The sequence below is a fragment of the Myxine glutinosa genome, chromosome 8, assembly GCF_964187855.1.
Source record: "Myxine glutinosa chromosome 8, kmMyxGlut1.1, whole genome shotgun sequence".
Taxonomy (NCBI): domain Eukaryota; kingdom Metazoa; phylum Chordata; class Myxini; order Myxiniformes; family Myxinidae; genus Myxine; species Myxine glutinosa.
In genome coordinates, this window is record NC_136268.1 from 84,914,090 (window position 1) to 84,935,817 (window position 21,728).

Genomic DNA, 21,728 nt, shown 5'->3' on the forward strand with positions numbered 1-21,728 from the left:
ATCGATTAATTGATTAATTAATAAATAAAAAATATCATTTGCAGCCAAATCACCTGGTCATTGGCATGTCCAAATATCAGCTTCCTAACTCAAAAGGTGCCTGAGTTAATGGTCAGAAGAGAAAGGAAATTTGATTAATTAAATAAGTACTTAATTAATCGCTAATAATTAAATAACTCCTCAATTTATTGATTAATCAAAAAAAAAAATACCGTTTTTGAAAAAGGACTTGCTCACTATTGTGCCGAAATTTCAGCTTCCTAGCTCAAAGGATGGCTGAGATATCGCCCGGACAAACAAATAAGAAAACAAGAAAACAAGTACACATACATTCAAAGTACACCGCCCCATGCCAAATAATTAAATATGCTGCAGCGCGGCATTGCCGGGGCGCCTCCGGCGCCCGGCAATACCGCAGTGCAGCTCATTGAGGCTGCATTGGGAGGGAGAGGTGTACACTAATTGATTGATTAATTGTATAATTAAAATCAATAAAAGATTATCACAAAATATTTTCATAATCAATTGGCTAATCGCATAACTAAACCACTAGTGCTTCATCCGAAGATGTATCTTTTAGAAATTTAATTAAATAAGTCATTTATAAAAAATTAAATAATTAATTGATTACTCAATAAATAATTAATCGATTAATCAATAAATAATTAATAGATGAAATGATTAATCAATAAATCAAAAATATCCTTGATAGCCACATCACTTGGTCACTCATGTCCAAATATTAGCTTCCCAGCTCAAAAGGTGCCTGAGATATTGGCCAAATGAGAAAGAAAATAAATAAATGATTAATAATGAAAATAAATAAATAATAATCATAAAAAAATTAAATTATTAATCAATTTGGTCAGAGAACACATAAACTACCACTATTTCATCAGAATCTGTAACTTAAAAAAAAAACATTTTTTGTCATTAATCGAATAATTAAATAATTAATCGATTAATTGATTAATTAATAAATCAAAAATAGCCTTTGCAGCCAAATCACCTGGTCATTGGCATGTCCAAATATCAGCTTCCTAACTCAAAAGGTGCCTGAGTTAATGGTCAGAAGAGAAAGGAAATTTGATTAATTAAATAAGTACTTAATTAATCGCTAATAATTAAATAACTCCTCAATTTATTGATTAATCCAAAAAAAAATACCGTTTTTGACAAAGGACTTGCTCACTATTGTGCCGAAATTTCAGCTTCCTAGCTCAAAGGATGGCTGAGATATCGTCCGGACAAACAAACAAGAAAGAAAACAAGAAAACAAACAAACAAGTACACATACATTCAAAGTACACCGCCCCATGCCAAATAATTAAATATGCTGCAGCGCGGCATTGCCGGGGCGCCTCCGGCGCCCGGCAATACCGCAGTGCAGCTCATTGAGGCTGCATTGGGAGGGAGAGGTGTACACTAATTGATTGATTAATTGTATAATTAAAATCAATAAAAGATTATCACAAAATATTTTCATAATCAATTGGCTAATCGCATAACTAAACCAGTAGTGTGCTTCATCCGAAGATGTATCTTTTAGAAATTTAATTAAATAAGTCATTTATAAAAAATTAAATAATTAATTGATTACTCAATAAATAATTAATCGATTAATCAATAAATACTTAATAGATGAAATGATTAATCAATAAATCAAAAATATCCTTGATAGCCACATCACTTGGTCACTCATGTCCAAATATTAGCTTCCCAGCTCAAAAGGTGCCTGAGATATTGGCCAAATGAGAAAGAAAATAAATAAATGATTAATAATGAAAATAAATAAATAATAATCATAAAAAAATTAAATTATTAATCAATTTGGTCAGAGAACACATAAACTACCACTATTTCATCAGAATCTGTAACTTTAAAAAAAAATTTTTTTTTGTCATTAATCGAATAATTAAATAATTAATCGATTAATTGATTAATTAATAAATCAAAAATATCCTTTGCAGCCAAATCACCTGGTCATTGGCATGTCCAAATATCAGCTTCCTAACTCAAAAGGTGCCTGAGTTAATAATGGTCAGAAGAGAAATGAAATTTAATTAATTAAATAAGTACTTAATTAAACGCTAATAATTAAATAACTCCTCAATTAATTGATTATTCAAAAAACAAAAAATACCGTATTTGACAAAGGACTTGCTCACTACTGTGCCGAAATTTCAGCTTCCTAGCTCAAAGGATGGCTGAGATATCGCCCGGACAACCAAGAAAGAAAACAAACAAGTACACATACATTCAAAGTACACCGCCCCATGCCAAATAATTAAACAAGTACACATACATTCAAAGTACACCGCCCCCATGCCAAATAATTAAATATCCTACAGAGCGGCATTGCCGGGGCGCCTCCGGCGCCCGGCAATACCGCAGTGCAGCTCATTGAGGCTGCATTGGGAGGGAGAGGTGTACACTAATTGATTGATTAATTGTATAATTAAAATCAATAAAAGATTATCACAAAATATTTTCATAATCAATTGGCTAATCGCATAACTAAACCAGTAGTGCTTCATCCGAAGATGTATCTTTTAGAAATTTAATTAAATAAGTCATTTATAAAAAATTAAATAATTAATTGATTACTCAATAAATAATTAATCGATTAATCAATAAATACTTAATAGATGAAATGATTAATCAATAAATCAAAAATATCCTTGATAGCCACATCCCTTGGTCACTCATGTCCAAATATTAGCTTCCCAGCTCAAAAGGTGCCTGAGATATTGGCCAAATGAGAAAGAAAATAAATAAATGATTAATAATGAAAATAAATAAATAATAATCATAAAAAAATTAAATTATGAATCAATTTGGTCAGAGAACACATAAACTACCACTATTTCATCAGAATCTGTAACTTAAAAAAAAAAAAATTTTTTTGTCATTAATCGAATAATTAAATAATTAATCGATTAATTGATTAATTAATAAATCAAAAATATCCTTTGCAGCCAAATCACCTGGTCATTGGCATGTCCAAATATCAGCTTCCTAACTCAAAAGGTGCCTGAGTTAATGGTCAGAAGAGAAATGAAATTTAATTAATTAAATAAGTACTTAATTAAACGCTAATAATTAAATAACTCCTCAATTAATTGATTATTCAAAAAACAAAAATTACCGTATTTGACAAAGGACTTGCTCACTACTGTGCCGAAATTTCAGCTTCCTAGCTCAAAGGATGGCTGAGATATCGCCCGGACAACCAAGAAAGAAAACAAACAAGAAACCAGAGTGAAAACTGAGTACTCCCTTTCAGCGTGCGTCACTGCCAAGCCCCCTTTGGTGCCCAGCAATGACGATTTGCAATGCCTGGAGATGGCATAGGAAAGGAGCGGTGTACAATATGCTGCAGCGCGGCATTGCCGGGGCGCCTCCGGCGCCCGGCAATACCGCAGTGCAGCTCATTGAGGCTGCATTGGGAGGGATAGGTGTACACTAATTGATTGATTAATTGTATAATTAAAATCAATAAAAGATTATCACAAAATATTTTCATAATCAATTGGCTAATCGCATAACTAAACCACTAGTGCTTCATCCGAAGATGTATCTTTTAGAAATGTAATTAAATAAGTCATTTATAAAAAATTAAATAATTAATTGATTACTCAATAAATAATTAATCGATTAATCAATAAATAATTAATAGATGAAATGATTAATCAATAAATCAAAAATATCCTTGATAGCCACATCGCTTGGTCACTCATGTCCAAATATTAGCTTCCCAGCTCAAAAGGTGCCTGAGATATTGGCCAAATGAGAAAGAAAATAAATAAATGATTAATAATGAAAATAAATAAATAATAATCATTAAAAAATTAAATTATTAATCAATTTGGTCAGAGAACACATAAACTACCACTATTTCATCAGAATCTGTAACTTTAAATTTAAATTTTTTTTTGGCATTAATCAAATAATTACATAATTAATCGATTAATTTATTAATTAATAAATCAAAAATATCCTTTGCAGCCAAATCACCTTGTCATTGGCATGTCCAAATATCAGCTTCCTAACTCAAAAGGTGCCTGAGTTAATGGTCAGAAGAGAAAGGAAATTTGATTAATTAAATAAGTACTTAATTAATCGCTAATAATTAAATAACTCCTCAATTTCTTGATTAATCAAAAAAAAAAAATACCGTTTTTGACAAAGGACTGGCTCACTACTGTGCCGAAATTTCAGCTTCCTAGCTCAAAGGATGGCTGAGATATCGTCCGGACAAACAAACAAACAAACAAACAAACAAGAAAACAAGAAAGAAACCAGAGTGAAAACTGAGTACTCTCTTTCAGCGTGCGTCACTGTCGAGCCCCCTTTGGTGCCCGGCAATGACGATTTGCAATGCCTGGAGATGGCATAGGAAAGGAGCGGTGTACAACAAACAACCAGAGTGAAAACTGAGTACTCTCTTTCAGCGTGCGTCACTGCCGAGCCCCCTTTGGTGCCCGGCAATGACGATTTGCAATGCCTGGAGATGGCATAGGAAAGGAGCGGTGTACAACAAGTACACATACATTCAAAGTACACCGCCCCATGCCAAATAATTAAATATGCTGCAGCGCGGCATTGCCGGGGCGCCTCCGGCGCCCGGCAATACCGCAGTGCAGCTCATTAAGGCTGCATTGGGAGGGAGAGGTGTACACTAATTGATTGATTAATTGTATAATTAAAATCAATAAAAGATTATCACAAAATATTTTCATAATCAATTGGCTAATCGCATAACTAAACCACTAGTGCTTCATCCGAAGATGTATCTTTTAGAAATTTAATTAAATAAGTCATTTATAAAAAATTAAATAATTAATTGATTACTCAATAAATAATTAATCGATTAATCAATAAATAATTAATAGATGAAATGATTAATCAATAAATCAAAAATATCCTTGATAGCCACATCACTTGGTCACTCATGTCCAAATATTAGCTTCCCAGCTCAAAAGGTGCCTGAGATATTGGCCAAATGAGAAAGAAAATAAATAAATGATTAATAATGAAAATAAATAAATAATAATCATAAAAAAATTAAATTGGTAATCAATTTGGTCAGAGAACACATAAACTACCACTATTTCATCAGAATCTGTAACTTAAAAAAAAAAAATTTTTGGGTCATTAATCGAATAATTAAATAATTAATCGATTAATTGATTAATTAATAAATCAAAAATATCCTTTGCAGCCAAATCACCTGGTCATTGGCATGTCCAAATATCAGCTTCCTAACTCAAAAGGTGCCTGAGTTAATAATGGTCAGAAGAGAAATGAAATTTAATTAATTAAATAAGTACTTAATTAAACGCTAATAATTAAATAACTCCTCAATTAATTGATTATTCAAAAAACAAAAAATACCGTATTTGACAAAGGACTTGCTCACGACTGTGCCGAAATTTCAGCTTCCTAGCTCAAAGGATGGCTGAGATATCGTCCGGACAACCAAGAAAGAAAACAAACAAGAAAACAACCAAGAAAACAAACAAACAAGAAACCAGAGTGAAAACTGAGTACTCTCTTTCAGCGTGCGTCACTGTCGAGCCCCCTTCAGTGCCCAGCAATGACGATTTGCAATGCCTGGAGATGGCATAGGAAAGGAGCGGTGTACAACAAACAACCAGAGTGAAAACTGAGTACTCTCTTTCAGCGTGCGTCACTGCCGAACCCCCTTCGGTGCCCGGCAATGACGATTTGCAATGCCTGGAGATGGCATAGGAAAGGAGCGGTGTACAACAAGAAACCAGAGTGAAAACTGAGTACTCTCTTTCAGCGTGCGTCACTGCCGAGCCCCCTTTGGTGCCCGGCAATGACGATTTGCAATGCCTGGAGATGGCATAGGAAAGGAGCGGTGTACAACAAGTACAGATACATTCAAAGTACACCGCCCCATGCCAAATAATTAAATATGCTGCAGCGCGGCATTGCCGGGGCGCCTCCGGCGCCCGGCAATACCGCAGTGCAGCTCATTGAGGCTGCATTGGGCGGGAGAGGTGTACACTAATTGATTGATTGATTGTATAATTAAAATCAATAAAAGATTATCACAAAATATTTTCATAATCAATTGGCTAATCGCATAACTAAACCACTAGTGCTTCATCCGAAGATGTATCTTTTAGAAATTGAATTAAATAAGTCATTTATAAAAAATTAAATAATTAATTGATTACTCAATAAATAATTAATCGATTAATCAATAAATAATTAATAGATGAAATGATTAATCAATAAATCAAAAATATCCTTGATAGCCACATCACTTGGTCACTCAGGTCCAAATATTAGCTTCCCAGCTCAAAAGGTGCCTGAGATATTGGCCAAATGAGAAAGAAAATAAAAAAATGATTAATAATGAAAATAAAAAAATAATAATCATAAAAAAATTAAATTATTAATCAATTTGGTCAGAGAACACATAAACTACCACTATTTCATCAGAATCTGTAACTAAAAAAAAAAATTTTTTTGGTCATTAATCGAATAATTAAATAATTAATCGATTAATTGATTAATTAATAAATCAAAAATATCCTTTGCAGCCAAATCACCTTGTCATTGGCATGTCCAAATATCAGCTTCCTAACTCAAAAGGTGCCTGAGTTAATGGTCAGAAGAGAAAGGAAATTTGATTAATTAAATAAGTACTTAATTAATCGCTAATAATTAAATAACTCCTCAATTTATTGATTAATTAAAATTAAAAAAACCATTTTTGACAAAGGACTTGCTCACTATTGTGCCGAAATTTCAGCTTCCTAGCTCAAAGGATGGCTGAGATATCGTCCGGACAACCAAGGAAACAAGAAAACAAACAAGTACACATACATTCAAAGTACACCGCCCCATGCCAAATAATTAAATATGCTGCAGCGCGGCATTGCCGGGGCGCCTCCGGCGCCCGGCAATACCGCAGTGCAGCTCATTGAGGCTGCATTGGGAGGGAGAGGTGTACACTAATTGATTGATTAATTGTATAATTAAAATCAATAAAAGATTATCACAAAATATTTTCATAATCAATTGGCTAATCGCATAACTAAACCACTAGTGCTTCATCCGAAGATGTATCTTTTAGAAATTTAATTAAATAAGTCATTTATAAAAAATTAAATAATTAATTGATTACTCAATAAATAATTAATCGATTAATCAATAAATAATTAATAGATGAAATGATTAATCAATAAATCAAAAATATCCTTGATAGCCACATCACTTGGTCACTCATGTCCAAATATTAGCTTCCCAGCTCAAAAGGTGCCTGAGATATTGGCCAAATGAGAAAGAAAATAAATAAATGATTAATAATGAAAATAAATAAATAATAATCATAAAAAAATTAAATTAGTAATCAATTTGGTCAGAGAACACATAAACTACCACTATTTCATCAGAATCTGTAACTTAAAAAAAAAATTTTTTTGGGTCATTAATCGAATAATTAAATAATTAATCGATTAATTGATTAATTAATAAATCAAAAATATCCTTTGCAGCCAAATCACCTGGTCATTGGCATGTCCAAATATCAGCTTCCTAACTCAAAAGGTGCCTGAGTTAATAATGGTCAGAAGAGAAATGAAATTTAATTAATTAAATAAGTACTTAATTAATCGCTAATAATTAAATAACTCCTCAATTAATTGATTATTCAAAAAACAAAAAATACCGTATTTGACAAAGGACTTGCTCACTACTGTGCCGAAATTTCAGCTTCCTAGCTCAAAGGATGGCTGAGATATCGCCCGGACAACCAAGAAAACAAGAAAGAAAGAAAGCAAGAAAGCAAGAAACCAGAGTGAAAACTGAGTACTCTCTTTCAGCGTGCGTCACTGCCGAGCCCCCTTTGGTGCCCGGCAATGACGATTTGCAATGCCTGGAGATGGCATAGGAAAGGAGCGGTGTACAACAAACAAGAAACCAGAGTGAAAACTGAGTACTCTCTTTCAGCGTGCGTCACTGCCAAGCCCCCTTCGGTGCCCGGCAATGACGATTTGCAATGCCTGGAGGTGGCATAGGAAAGGAGCGGTGTACAACAAACAACCAGAGTGAAAACTGAGTACTCTCTTTCAGCGTGCGTCACTGCCGAGCCCCCTTTGGTGCCCGGCAATGACGATTTGCAATGCCTGGAGATGGCATAGGAAAGGAGCGGTGTACAACAAACAAGAAAGAAAGCAAGAAAACAAACAACCAGAGTGAAAACTGAGTACTCTCTTTCAGCGTGCGTCACTGCCGAGCCCCCTTCGGTGCCCAGCAATGACGATTTGCAATGCCTCGAGATGGCATAGGAAAGGAGCGGTGTACAACAAACAACCAGAGTGAAAACTGAGTACTCTCTTTCAGCGTGCGTCACTGCCGAGCCCCCTTCGGTGCCCAGCAATGACGATTTGCAATGCCTGGAGATGGCATAGGAAAGGAGCGGTGTCCAACAAACAACCAGAGTGAAAACTGAGTACTGTACTCCCTTTCAGCGTGCGTCACTGCCGAGCCCCCTTCGGTGCCCAGCAATGACGATTTGCAATGCCTGGAGATGACATCGCAAAGGTGCGGTGTACAACAGGAAAAGCATGTGGCAGTTTTATTGCTGTTGATGTTAAAAATGGCTTTTAATTTGGTGACTATTTCACTTTACGCTAAGAGCACATACATGTTCGCTATAGGATGCTTTGTCATCTGTGCTGCTGCTCCATCATGCAGAAAAGTGATGTTCTGTCCATCTTATTATATAAATAGAGCAAACGTATATGATTTACATGCGACGAAAACGTCTTCTTCTTCTTCAAATAAAATTACCACCCTCTTAATGAAACCTCTTCATTGCGTTCAGACTGCTGAGACCCCTCAGACCTCTGACGACCCTTTAATTCCCCCAAGACCCTTCAGACCAAGAAGACCCCTGAAGACCCAAAATACCCTGAAGACCCCCAAAGACCCAAAACACCCCAAAGACCCAAAATACCCTTCAAGGCCCTGAATACCCAAAAACCCAAAAGACCCGAAACACCCCGAAGACCCGAAACACCCCGAAGACCCGAAACACCCCGAAGACCCGAAACACCCCGAAGACCCGAAACACCCCGAAGACCCGAAACACCCCGAAGACCCGAAACACCCCGAAGACCCGAAACACCCCGAAGACCCAAAACACCCCGAAGACCCAAAACACCCCGAAGACCCAAAACACCCCGAAGACCCAAAACACCCCGAAGACCCAAAACACCCCGAAGACCCAAAACACCCCGAAGACCCAAAACACCCCGAAGACCCAAAACACCCCGAAGACCCAAAACACCCCGAAGACCCAAAACACCCCGAAGACCCAAAACACCCCGAAGACCCAAAACACCCCGAAGACCCAAAACACCCCGAAGACCCAAAACACCCCGAAGACCCAAAACACCCCGAAGACCCAAAACACCCCGAAGACCCAAAACACCCCGAAGACCCAAAACACCCCGAAGACCCAAAACACCCCGAAGACCCAAAACACCCCGAAGACCCAAAACACCCCGAAGACCCAAAACACCCCGAAGACCCAAAACACCCCGAAGACCCAAAACACCCCGAAGACCCAAAACACCCCGAAGACCCAAAACACCCCGAAGACCCAAAACACCCCGAAGACCCAAAACACCCCGAAGACCCAAAACACCCCGAAGACCCAAAACACCCCGAAGACCCAAAACACCCCGAAGACCCAAAACACCCCGAAGACCCAAAACACCCCGAAGACCCAAAACACCCCGAAGACCCAAAAAGACCCCGAAGACCCCAAAAGACCCCGAAGACCCAAAAAGACCCCGAAGATGCAAAATACCCCGAAGACCCAAAAGCCCCTAAAGACCCCACAGACCCAAAAGACACTGAAGACCCTTAAGATCAAAATGGCCCTGAAGACCCAAAACACCATGAAGACCCAAAAGACACCGAAATGGTCAAAGATGCCTACCCCTCTGAAACGACATGTGGTGAGGTGCACGGAGCGTGCTGAGTCACGCTAGTTTAAACAATGGCTCAACGACAAACATATGTAAGTGCTTCAAATGCAGTTGTGGCCATTTTACAATTTGATAAACATGCGATAACTATCACCAATCTCTTGCAAAGGAACAGTTGAGCTTCTTCTCCTGCTTTAATGGCCACAATTATTCCCACGTTATTGTGGGGTTGGTCGTAGGACATTTGGCATGAAACGGCTGGCCAGCCCAGACTTTCGACTAAGATTAGGTAGGGCAACAATTTGGAATTTGGCCATGTTGCCGGCGATAGCTCACCTACTCTTCGCAAAAAGACACAGATTTTTAACATCAACCAACTAATGCCAGCAGATGGGATGCCCATTTTAAGACCATGTCTGTGAAACACCGGGATGACAGTTTATAGCTGGGCCGAGATTCAAACCCAGACTAGACCGCTTAGAGGCGAGTGTGCGTACATCTAGGCCATCCTGCCATCCCAATGAACCAGATGAGCACTTGAATGAAACAAAATCAGTGTCATTTTTTTTCTATCTGGTGATAAAAATGTAAGTCATTTTCTCCATCATCAGAGTTTGTTAGATGATTCATTACATTCTTTATCTGTGTGGTTTGGCAAGCCCTGGACTGTAGGCATGCCGACGGTCCCACAAAGTCAATTGAACATGTACCTATTGTAACCTGCACAACAAATAATGGATTAGGGCGGTGTCTTTAAAATGTGCCAGGATGGATTTTTCACTCGAGTTAAATTTCAATGGGAAAACACTTTTCATTGTGTAATTCCAAGGTCCAATTCATAGTCATGCGATTGGTATGTCAATCAGGCACCCTCCCTCCCCCCCCCCCCCCCCCAGATCCAAATCTCCAAAGTACTTGTCCCAAGTCAATGTGTGCATATAGTACACAAACCATGAAGATTGTGTGAGTGTTGCAAAAGAGAACGCACCTCCATCATGCTAGTATAATAGGAGAAGGGTGAAACACGAAGGCCTTTTACAATGATGTCAGAGAGGTGGTACGGGTAGAGCAGCAAGTGCTCACGGCTGTAGCGCAGAAGGTCTTCGTAATACCTTCTCTCATCTTTCTTGATGTGGCGAACTGTTGCACAAAAAAAGACACGGGACGTACTTGACCCGATGTTCCATGTTGTAATTCATCGTTTACATCTTTCGCTGCAGCATTTTGGAAAAAGTTTGTATGTATCACATGGAGCACAATAGGAGGACCTGCCTATCAGGCTTTAAGTATTTTCGTACAATCCCGTTTCATTTTGCACAACATTCAATTTTTATGTCTCAGCCCCTGAAGGTGGCCGGAGGCATAATGTTTTTGAGTTGCCCGTCCGGCCGTCCTTCCCGGCTAAACCTTGTTTTCCTCAGCAACCATATGTCCGATTGAGACAAAACTTTCAGGGTAGGAGTGACACCCAATGAGAATGTTTTTTATGATAATTATGACGTCATAGGTCACGTGGTTATGGCAGCCATCTTGGATTAAAGGCAAATAATAATAAAAAAATTATCGGAAACCGTTGAATGGAAATATTTGAAACTTGGCACATTGTCAAGCACTCACAATGGGGAACAAAAGCATGATAATGATGACATCATAGGTGAAGTGGTATACCAGCCAAAAATGTTTCAACCAAATTCCTTATCCAAAAAATCTGAAATTGCATGCACATGATCTATGACTCATTTGTATTTAAATATTGAATTTATGATATCATAGGTCAAATAGTTTGGCAGCCATGTGGAATTTAACCTAAAACCTTTAAAAAAACACTCCCAAACCACCAAATCGATTGACTCGAAACTTTACGTATGTCATTGACAAGGCATGGTGATTAAAAGATCATCATTGATTATATTGAAGGAGCTGCGCTCCAACGCGAGTCGAAAGAAGTGACGCGACCAAAGACGGAATTCGTCCGAGTTGCTTTATTTAAACAAAACAGCTCAGGTATTCTCACAAAAGCCCGTTTATCGGGCAGCAATATATATACACATTTATGTCGGGAAGTTTGCCCGGCAAAAGCTATACCGGGCATGCCCGGGTGTCAAGGGCGAGCCTTGGAAAGGCGAGTCTGGACCTGCCCGGGCGTGTTTGGCTGCGGCCTGGCAAGTCGAGGCTGGGCGTGCCCGGGCGCTCTGGACGAGCACTGGAAAGGCGAGAGCGGGCATGCCCGGACGCTCTGGGCGAGCCCTGGAAAGGCGATAGCGGGCATGCCCGGACGCTCTGGGCGAGCCCTGGAAAGGCGATAGCGGGCATGCCCGGACGCTCTGGGCGAGCCCTGGAAAGGCGATAGCGGGCATGCCCGGACGCTCTGGGCGAGCCCTGGAAAGGCGAGAGCAGGCATGCCCGGGAAAGACGAGACCGGGCGTGCCCGGGAGGTTCGGGCGTGCCCGGGAACATTGAGTCCGGGCATGCCCGGGAGAGGCGCGTCTGGCCGTGTTCTGGCCGGTGCAAGGCGATTGTGTGCATCCAGCGGTAACCGCTACACACGCCCCTCCAGAATCGACCTGCACCGGCAGGGTCAATTTAAGGGGGGTCCGGATGACCCGGCCAAAGCGACCCCTGGAGGGTCGTGGGGAGGGGTCCGACGTGGTGGTGGGTGGTCGAGCGGGGGGAACTGTGGACGGGGGGCGGCCTCGCCGCGGAGGAAGGGCCAACCGTGGTGGTCGGTCGACGTCCATGTGCGCCGGTTTGAGGCGGTCCACAGAGATCCGGTCCGACCGGCCGCCAACGTCGACGACAAAGGACTTGTCGCCCTGTCGCAGGACCCGGAAGGGCCCGTCGTACGGTGGCTGGAGTGGCCCCCGGTGCGCGTCATGACGCACAAAGACGTACTCCGCTGTGCGAAGCGCCGGGGGGACGTAGGACTGGGGGCCACCGTGGCGGGACGTTGGCACGGGGGCAAATCGGCGGGCGGCCTCCTGGAGGTCCGAGCGCTGGTGTGCGGCGGACCAGGGACTGGTAGCGTCGGGCACGAACTCGCCCGGGACGCGGATAGGCTGGCCGTAGACGAGCTCGGCGGCGGACGCCCGGAGGTCCTCCTTGGGGGCCGGGCGGAGGCCCAAAAGGACCCACGGCAGCCGGTCGGTCCAACCGTCGTCCTGAAGGCCGGCCATGAGTGCGGCCTTCATGGAGCGGTGAAACCGCTCGCACAACCCGTTGGCTTGGGGGTGGTAGGCCGTGGTGCGGTGCAGCGTGACCCCCAATGAGCGGGCGACCGCGCCCCAAAGTTCGGACGTGAACTGGGGGCCGCGGTCGGACGAGATGTCCGCCGGTGCGCCGAAGCGCGCGACCCAGGTGGCGATGAACGCCTGCGCCACGTCGGTGGTGGTGGTGGAGGTGAGGGGCACGGCCTCCGGCCACCTGGTGGTCCTGTCCACCATGGTGAGCAGGTGGGTGAACCCCCGCGATGGGGGCAGGGGACCCACCAGGTCCACGTGGACGTGGTCGAAACGCCGTGAAGGCACGGTGAAAGGTGCCAGCGGGGCCTGGGTGTGGCGGTGGACCTTGGCCCGCTGGCAGGCCGTGCAGGCGTTGGCCCAGTCGCGGACGTTCCGTCGAAGGCCGTGCCAGACGAAACACGCCGACACCAGCTTCTGAGAAGCTTTCCGGCCCGGGTGAGAAAGGCCGTGGATGGAGGCGAAGATGCGGCGCTGCCAGGAAACGGGCACGATGGGGTGAGGCTGGCCCTGGGAGACGTCGCAGAGCAGGACGGTGCCCGCGAAGGGGATGTCGGCCAGGCGGAGGCCCGTGTCCGCCGCCCGGAGGGCCTGCACCGAGGTGTCGGTGGTCTGGTCGGCCGCCATGAGCGCGAAGTCCACGCCGAGGTGGACCGCGTTCGCGCTGGCCCGAGAAAGACAGTCGGCCACAGCATTGTCTTTGCCGGCGACGTGCCGGATGTCCGTTGTGAATTCCGACACGGCGGAGAGGTGGCGCTGCTGGCGGGCCGACCACGGCTCCGTGACTTTGGCCAATGCGTAGACCAACGGCTTGTGGTCGACGAAAGCCGTGAACGGGCGGCCCTCCAGGAGGTGTCGGAAATGGCGAACGGCCAGGAATATACCGAGCAGCTCGCGGTCGAACGTGCTGTATTTTAACTCGTTCGGCCGGAGCTGCCGGCTGAAAAAAGCGAGTGGCTGCCAAACCCCGTCCACCGATTGTTCATGGACGGCGCCCACCGCGTAGTTGGAGGCGTCCGTAGTGAGGGCGATGGGCGCGTTGAGCACCGGGTGAGCCAGCAGCGTTGCGTCGGCGAGGGCCCGTTTTGCGCTCGCGAAGGCCGCGTCCATGGCCGCGGAACAAACGATGTCATGCTTGGCCGGCTTGCCCCGGAGGGCCTCGTAAAGGGGCCGCATGAGCTGAGCAGCGCGGGGCACGAATCGGTGATAAAAATTCACCATGCCGAGGAACTCTTGTAGGGCCTTGATGGAACGGGGACGCGGGAACGTGGTGATGGCCTCGACCTTGGTCGGCAGCGGCACGGCCCCGGTCTTGGTGATGCGGTGGCCCAAAAAGTCAACGGTCGTCGTGCCGAAGTGGCATTTGGCCGGGTTGACAATTAAGCCGTGCTCGCTGAGGCGACCGAACAGTGTTCGGAGGTGGAGGAGGTGCTCGGCGCGGGACGTGCTGGCGACGAGGATGTCGTCCAGATAGACGAAAAGAAATGGCAGGTCGCGCAGCACGCCGTCCATTAAGCGCTGGAATGCCTGGGCCGCGTTCTTGAGGCCAAACGGCATCCTCAAAAATTCGAACAGGCTGAACGGCGTGATGACGGCCGTCTTCGGGACGTCGGCCGCCCGGACAGGTACCTGGTGGTATCCCCGTATCAGGTCAATTTTGGAAAATATGACCCGTCCCGCCAAACGGGCGGAAAAGTCCTGGATGTGCGGGATCGGGTACCTGTCGGGGGTGGCAGCGTCGTTGAGGCGGCGGTAGTCGCCACACGGGCGCCATCCGCCCCCCAGCTTTGGCACGATGTGCAGTGGTGAGGCCCACGCGCTATTGGAGCGCCGCACGATGCCAAGGTGCTCCAACGCGTCGAACTCGGCCTTTGCCACGGCGAGCTTGGCCGGGTCGAGGCGGCGGGCCCTGGCGTAGACCGGCGGGCCCGTAGTGGGTATGTGGTACTCGACCCCATGCCGCACTGCGACGGCCGAAAACGTCGGCCGTGTGAGGGCCGGGAATTCCGTGAGCAGGCGAGCGAATTCGTTCGCCGTCGGGAGGGCGCACGCCAGTTCGGTCGGCGCGGAGCTGCTCATCGTGCACGCCAGGGAGCTGTAGGTCTCGGCGTTGACAAGGCGACGACGTTTGACGTCGACCAACAGCCCGTGCGGGCAGAGGAAGTCGGCGCCCAGCAAAGCCATGGGGACGCAGGCGGTCACAAAGGTCCACTGAAAGCGCTGGCTGCCGAAGCAGAGGGTGACGTTGCGCGGGCCGAAAGTGCGTATGGCCGAGCCATTAGCAGCGACCAAAGAGGGGCCGCAAACGGCGTCCCGCCTGTCCTGCTCGGAGGCGGGTATGACGCTCAGTTGGGCGCCGGTGTCACAAAGGAAACGCCGCCCGGACGCTTTGTCCCGAATAAAAAGCAAGTTGCCCGAGTGGCCAGCGCTCATGGCTGGGAATGAACGCCGGCCCGGCCGTTTCCCGACTTGCCGAAAGTGCACGGGGGTCGGCACGTCCGAGCCTTGTGTCCGAACCTGGCGTGGTAATAACACCACGCCTGGTTAGGTGGAGGCCCCGGCCGTCGTGTCGGAAGCGGTCGGTGCGGCGTGGCGGCCGCCAGTTTCACCGGCAGTTCGGCCTCCAACCGCGCAGGGCGCTCGGGCGTCGCCTCGGACGGCGGCAGGCTCCAGGTAGCCGCGCCGATGTGTTGGCCCGCCGAGGAGATCTTATCGGCTTCCCTGGCGAGGGCGCGGGGATCGGTGATCGACGTGCCAGCCAGGGCGAGGCGTACCGGGTGAGGCAGCTGGCGAAGGAACAACTCGCGGAACAGAAAATCCGGAGAGTGCTCACCGAGCAACGAGAGCATATAGTCCATGCACTCGGACAGGCGCGTGTCGCCGAGCTCGGGCAGGTCGAGCAGGCGCCGTGCGCGTGCCGCCAGTGAGAGGGCGAAAGCGTCGAGGAGGAGCGTCTTCAGCGCGTCATACTTGTCGGCAGCCGGCGGATGCTCGAGGAGGCTCAGGGCGCGGGCCGCGGTGGCGGAACCGAGCGCTGCCACGACGTGGTGGAAGCGGGTGTCGTCCGCGGTGATGCCTCGCAGGGCGAACTGGGAGTCCGCCTGGGCGAACCAAACAGCCGCGTGAGCCTCCCAGAAGGTAGGCAGTTTAAGAGTCACTGCCGTGTCCATGTCGGTAGGTCACCAGTGAAGGAGCTGCGCTCGAACGCGAGTCGAAAGAAGTGACGCGACCAAAGACGGAATTCGTCCGAGTTGCATTATTGAAACAAAACAGCTCAGGTATTCTCACAAAAGCCCGTTTATCGGGCAGCAATATATATACACATTTATGTCGGGAAGTTTGCCCGGCAAAAGCTATACCGGGCATGCCCGGGTGTCAAGGGCGAGCCTTGGAAAGGCGAGTCTGGACCTGCCCGCGCGTGTTTGGCTGCGGCCTGGCAAGTCGAGGCTGGGCGTGCCCGGGCGCTCTGGACGAGCACTGGAAAGGCGAGAGCGGGCATGCCCGGACGCTCTGGGCGAGCCCTGGAAAGGCGATAGCGGGCATGCCCGGACGCTCTGGGCGAGCCCTGGAAAGGCGATAGCGGGCATGCCCAGACGCTCTGGGCGAGCCCTGGAAAGGCGATAGCGGGCATGCCCGGACGCTCTGGGCGAGCCCTGGAAAGGCGATAGCGGGCATGCCCGGACGCTCTGGGCGAGCCCTGGAAAGGCGATAGCGGGCATGCCCGGACGCTCTGGGCGAGCCCTGGAAAGGCGAGAGCGGGCATGCCCGGGAAAGACGAGACCGGGCGTGCCCGGGAGGTTCGGGCGTGCCCGGGAACAGTGAGTCCGGGCATGCCCGGGAGAGGCGCGTCTGGCCGTGTTCTGGCCGGTGCAAGGCGATTGTGTGCATCCAGCGGTAACCGCTACAATATCATCGATTACCAGCGCAGCACAGGGCAACACGACGAAGCACAGGACAGGGCAACACGATGCAGCGCATCGCATGTCAGCACAACGCAATGCAGCACAGGTCAGCACAATGTAACGCAGGGCAAACCTTGTACGTGATGGAACTAAGTTAAAACCCTTATGCTGAAAAATACTTAGAACCTCTCATGATTGGTCCAGTTTCATCTAACAGTCAGTCAGTGTTGGATCTCGTGTGTACGTATATATTTTTTTATTATGTGCGAGATGTGTAAGGCAATTCCACTATGAATCTTAGATACTGTAAAAAATAATGTCTGCATTGTAACAATCTAAATAAAAGACCTTTTATAAAACTATTTCCTGACCATTCAATATGTGTACCAGAATTTTTAATCTGGGCTAAAAGATATCTGTTCACCACCATCTGAGATCGTCCCCCATTTAAACCTGATCTTTTCGAGCCCCGTTAACCCTCCCCAAGCCCACATTTCCAAGTTTCCAGGTTTTCCTTCCTTGTTTGTGGCTGTATCAGACTCGGCAACGGTTGCTAGAGTGAGATGTGCATGGAAGAAGTTTCGGGAACTGAGTGGCGTGCTGACGAGGAGGGGAGTGTCGTTGAAGCTGAAGGGAAAGGTGTATGCTGCATGTGTGAGAAGTGTTATGATTTATGGGAGCGAGACATGGGTAATGAACGTAGAGCAGCAACGAAGGTTGGAAAGGGTGGAAATGCGAATGGTTCGATGGATGTGCGGAGTATCGTTGAGAGAGAGGAAGACAAATGATGAATTGCGAAAGATGATGGGAATAGAGCCTGTGATTGATGCTGTGAAGAGGAACAGGTTGAGATGGTTTGGTCATGTGTTGAGGAAGGATGAAAGTGACTGGTTGAGAAGAGTGATGGAAATTAATGTAGAAGGAAGTAGAGGACGGGGAAGACCGAGAAAGACTTGGCTAAAGATGGTGGAAGAAGAAATGCGGGCAAGGGGGTTAACAAGGAGAGATGCAGAAAATAGGGCAAAATGGAGAAGATAGTCATGGGGACCGCAAGGCTAACCCCCGCTCTAGCAGGGAAAATGACCTTAAAATGCATGTTGTTGTTGTTGTTGTTGTTTGTGGCTGTATCCAATCTTGCTCACTCCATTTCCCTATATCCCTCATCCTTCTTAATCTCCCTCAATTTTGCCCCTCATCCCTGAGCCTGGTGTTGGCTTAGTGGTTAGGGTGCCGGCTTGGGATCCTAGGATCCTGGGTTCGAATCCCGGTCGATCGCTGAATTAACGTCAGGGGGGTTGACTCAGCCTGTCATCCTTCCGAGGTCGGCAAATTGAGTACCAGCTTGCTGGGATGAATGATCCCGGTGTGTACCCTGGTTTAGAATAGGTACACCGTATCCCTGCGCATCGTAAGAGGAGACTAAGGGTTGGCGTCAGGAAGGGCATCCGGCCATAAAAACATTGCCTCAAACGGGGAACCACGATTGTCATGGGGTCCGCAAGGCTAACCCCCGCCCAAGCGGGGAAAATGGCCTTAAAACGATCATTCATTCATATATATCCCTGCTGTTGGTGTGTCCCCCACTCCCTCTTTCTCTTGTTCTGTTAAGTCTTGATCCGTTATGAGCCTCGACATTGTGCGCAAAAAAAAATAAAAAGCAATGTTCATATTGCAAATGAAATGGTAACAGTGTCACCGGCTAAACGGCACATCGTGCCACCGGGTAACCGGCACATCGTGTCACCGGGTAACTGACAAATCGCGTCTGCATGAGCTGCACGTCGTTTCACCGAGTAACCGGCACATCGTGTCACCAGGTAACCGACACATCGCGTCTGCTTAAGCTGCACATCCTGTCACCGGGTAACCGACACATCGTGTCACCGGGTAACCGACACATCCTGTCATTGGGTAACCGGCACATCATGTCACCTCACCGGGTAACCGGCACATCCTGTCACCGGGTAACCGGCACATCCTGTCACCGGGTAACCGACACATCCTGTCACCGGGTAACCGACACATCCTGTCACCGGGTAACCGACACATCCTGTCACCGGGTAACCGACACATCCTGTCACCGGGTAACCGACACATCCTGTCACCGGGTAACCGACACATCCTGTCACCGGGTAACCGACACATCCTGTCACCGGGTAACCGACACATCCTGTCACCGGGTAACCGACACATCCTGTCACCGGGTAACCGACACATCCTGTCACCGGGTAACCGACACATCCTGTCACCGGGTAACCGACACATCCTGTCACCGGGTAACCGACACATCCTGCCACCGGGTAACCGACACATCCTGCCACCGGGTAACCGACACATCCTGTCACCGGGTAACCGACACATCCTGTCACCGGGTAACCGACATCCTGTCACCGGGTAACCGACACATCCTGTCACCGGGTAACCGACATCCTGTCACCGGGTAACCGACACATCCTGTCACCGGGTAACCGACACATCCTGTCACCGGGTAACCGACACATCCTGTCACCGGGTAACCGACACATCCTGTCACCGGGTAACCGACATCCTGTCACCGGGTAACCGACACATCCTGTCACCGGGTAACCGACACATCCTGTCATTGGGGAACCGGCACATCGCGTCTGCATAAGCCGCACATCATGTCACCGGGTAACCGACACATCCTGTCACCGGGTAACCGACACATCCTGTCACCGGGTAACCGACACATCCTGTCACCGGGTAACCGACACATCCTGTCACCGGGTAACCGACACATCCTATCACCGGGTAACCGACACATCCTGTCACCGGGTAACCGACACATCCTGTCACCGGGTAACCGACACATCCTGTCACCGGGTAACCGACACATCCTGTCACCGGGTAACCGGCACATCGCGTCTGCATAAGCTGCACATCATGTCACCGGGTAACCGACACATCCTGTCACCGGGTAACCGCATGTGCAGGGGCTGCTCGTGCCTTCCTTTCCCTGTCAATCTCTCACGTTAATTACCACGCTGTCAGTTAACCATGGCGAGGTGAGTAAGAGCCCATGATACCCAGGTGTCCAGACACGTACAATACGATTTGCTATCAATTGTAAGTTTGTTAAAATCTCATCAGGCAACTGCGATCGCTCGGAACTCACCCAAATTGTTCCTGTACCGAAGCTGGTTGCGGATGCTGTAACTCACCACCATTCGCTCGTACTCCCGCTGCGAATTTCCCAAACTCTAAACAACAAAGTACAAGAACACTCGGTGAAAACAAATGTCATCAGAACCAAAAAATTCCACATCTTTCTGTTAGAACTCGAATGTGAACCGAACAAAGCGGGAGCTTGGCCTAGGCCTACGCGGCCTACGGATTTTCCTAGTGGTCTGAGGGAACCCCGGCGAAGACAACCCCAACGCGCACTAGTCCAAAACCCATACCTGCTTGACGTTCCCGGGGAGCTTCGTCCAGGCGTAATTGTGGCGGATGTGGAACTCAACATCCACATTCATCCTGTGGGCGCGTAATTCCTATTTGGGCTCACAGCATACCTGGACGAGGAGGGGAGTTCATGGACCGCGCACGTTTGGAAATAAAGGAAAATCCGGCCCGGCCCGGAAGTACAACAAGGAAAACCCAAGAGCGCCGTCTTCCGGATCTGTTATTCCGTCAGAGATGAGAAATGACGCTCAATACGTCAAAACAGCAACATTGTGCTCTTTCTCACGTTTCACTTGCGCCGAAGTAATTTGGGCGATTTTCTGTGTCCCTCTCATCACACCTATACCTGCAGCAGCCTGCAGGTGCAGTTCCGCTAAACTATACAGCTACAGGATTACAGGTGTTTTTCTTTTTCATTTTTATGAGAACGAGGAATCTTTATTGAGATTTCATTGCTCTCCAATTTCGTTTACTTCTCTCTAATATTATTAAAATGGTTCAAAAGTTATATCCGAGATATAAAAACTGCTCACGCCCTCTTAATACATAAATACAGTACGAGATTACAAATGATGACGTCATTAGTTTTAAAACTTTAATTCACCGAGCTCAACTGTGAAGTAGGACAAGCAGACAGGTGAAAGAGGTACACACACTCGCTTCGAGGTACACACACTCGCCTGGAGGTACACACACTCACCTGGAGGTACACACACTCACCTGGAGGTACAAACACTCACCTGGAGTTACAAACACTCGTCTGGAGGTACACACTCCCTTCGAGGTACACACACTCGCCTGGAGGTACACAGACTCGCCTGGATGTGCACATGCTCACCTGGAGTTACAAACACTCGTCTGGAGGTACACACTCGCCTGGAGGTACACACTCCCTTCGAGGTACACACACTCGCCTGGAGGTACACACACTCGCCTGGAGGTACACACACTCGCCTGGAGGTACACACACTCGCCTGGAGGTACACACACTCGCCTGGAGGTACACAGACTCGCCTGGAGTTACAAACACTCGCCTGGAGGTACAAACACTCGCCTGGAGGTACACACTCCCTTCGAGGTACACACACTCGCCGGAGGTACACAGACTCGCCTGGAGTTACAAACACTCGCCTGGAGGTACAAACACTCGCCTGGAGGTACACATACTCACCTGGAGTTACAAACACTCG

The 21,728-nt window shown here is 47.2% G+C and overlaps 1 protein-coding gene across 2 annotated transcripts in view; it reads right to left on the reverse strand.

Moving 5' to 3' along the window:
* Positions 1-20,920, reverse strand: part of FAM91A1 (family with sequence similarity 91 member A1) — a 119,308-nt gene extending 98,388 nt beyond the window's left edge. The window contains exons 1-3 of one of the 2 annotated variants that reach the window (XM_068124743.2): positions 20,538-20,920; positions 20,252-20,336; positions 10,966-11,117 (exon numbers count right to left, since the gene is read on the reverse strand). In XM_068124743.2, the coding sequence (XP_067980844.2) occupies positions 10,966-11,117; positions 20,252-20,336; positions 20,538-20,609 (309 nt within the window). In that variant the 5' untranslated portion in view covers positions 20,610-20,920. The remainder of the gene's footprint in view (positions 1-10,965; positions 11,118-20,251; positions 20,337-20,537) is intronic. The other variant, XM_068124742.2, reaches the window with a different exon arrangement.
* Between the last annotated feature and the right edge of the window lie 808 nt (positions 20,921-21,728).